The sequence below is a fragment of the Ailuropoda melanoleuca genome, unplaced genomic scaffold (assembly GCF_002007445.2).
Source record: "Ailuropoda melanoleuca isolate Jingjing unplaced genomic scaffold, ASM200744v2 unplaced-scaffold39842, whole genome shotgun sequence".
In the NCBI taxonomy this organism is placed as follows: Eukaryota; Metazoa; Chordata; class Mammalia; order Carnivora; family Ursidae; genus Ailuropoda; species Ailuropoda melanoleuca.
This window is the reverse complement of record NW_023211439.1, coordinates 1-566: the sequence shown is the minus strand read 5'-3', so window position 1 is coordinate 566 and position 566 is coordinate 1. Positions and strand designations below refer to the sequence as shown.

Below are 566 nucleotides of genomic sequence, written 5' to 3'. Positions count from 1 at the left end.
TTTCAGCTTTTATACCAATCTGTCACTTAATCAGTATTTACAGAAATGCTTCAAGATGGCAGGAAATACCAAGCCTACTCTTCCAACTGCTGTACAGTTCCTTTCTCCGAGACGTAAATGCCATCCAAGAACTTTCTTATATCCTTGTTCTTTACAGTGGTGGCCTGCTGGATCAAGGCAGCTGAATTAGATACCAGTTCAATGTCATTTCCTTCAAGAATCAGTTCATCTTTCTGGGCTTGAGAAACTGCACAGTTAACGCCTTGCCTCATGCGCACTCTGCGGATGTACTTCTCTCCCAAGAAGTTACGGATTTCAACGAGTGTGCCAGTCTCCTGAATAACTACGTTAATGGGAAAGTGAGCGTACACAGACCTCATCTTGTAACGAAAGCCCAATGTGACACCCTTGATCATGTTTTGCACATGGCTGCAGATCGTGCGTACTGTGGCCAGCTCCTTGCGATTACCCCACCATTTGTCCACACGCAGCTTCCGGTGCTTCTTGCCCATCAGACAGAGCTCTACATTGATGTGGTTAAAGTCCCGACGTAGACTTCCCCTTGG

General features: G+C 46.1%; 1 protein-coding gene across 1 annotated transcript; it reads right to left on the bottom strand.

Moving 5' to 3' along the window:
• Window positions 1-74: 74 nt before the first annotated feature.
• LOC117799000 (60S ribosomal protein L9-like) lies at window positions 75-560 on the bottom strand (the record flags this gene model as incomplete). Its single annotated transcript, XM_034651458.1, has 1 exon — window positions 75-560. A coding segment is annotated over one exon (486 nt), but the record flags the coding sequence as incomplete, so codon positions are not given.
• Window positions 561-566: the final 6 nt, after the last annotated feature.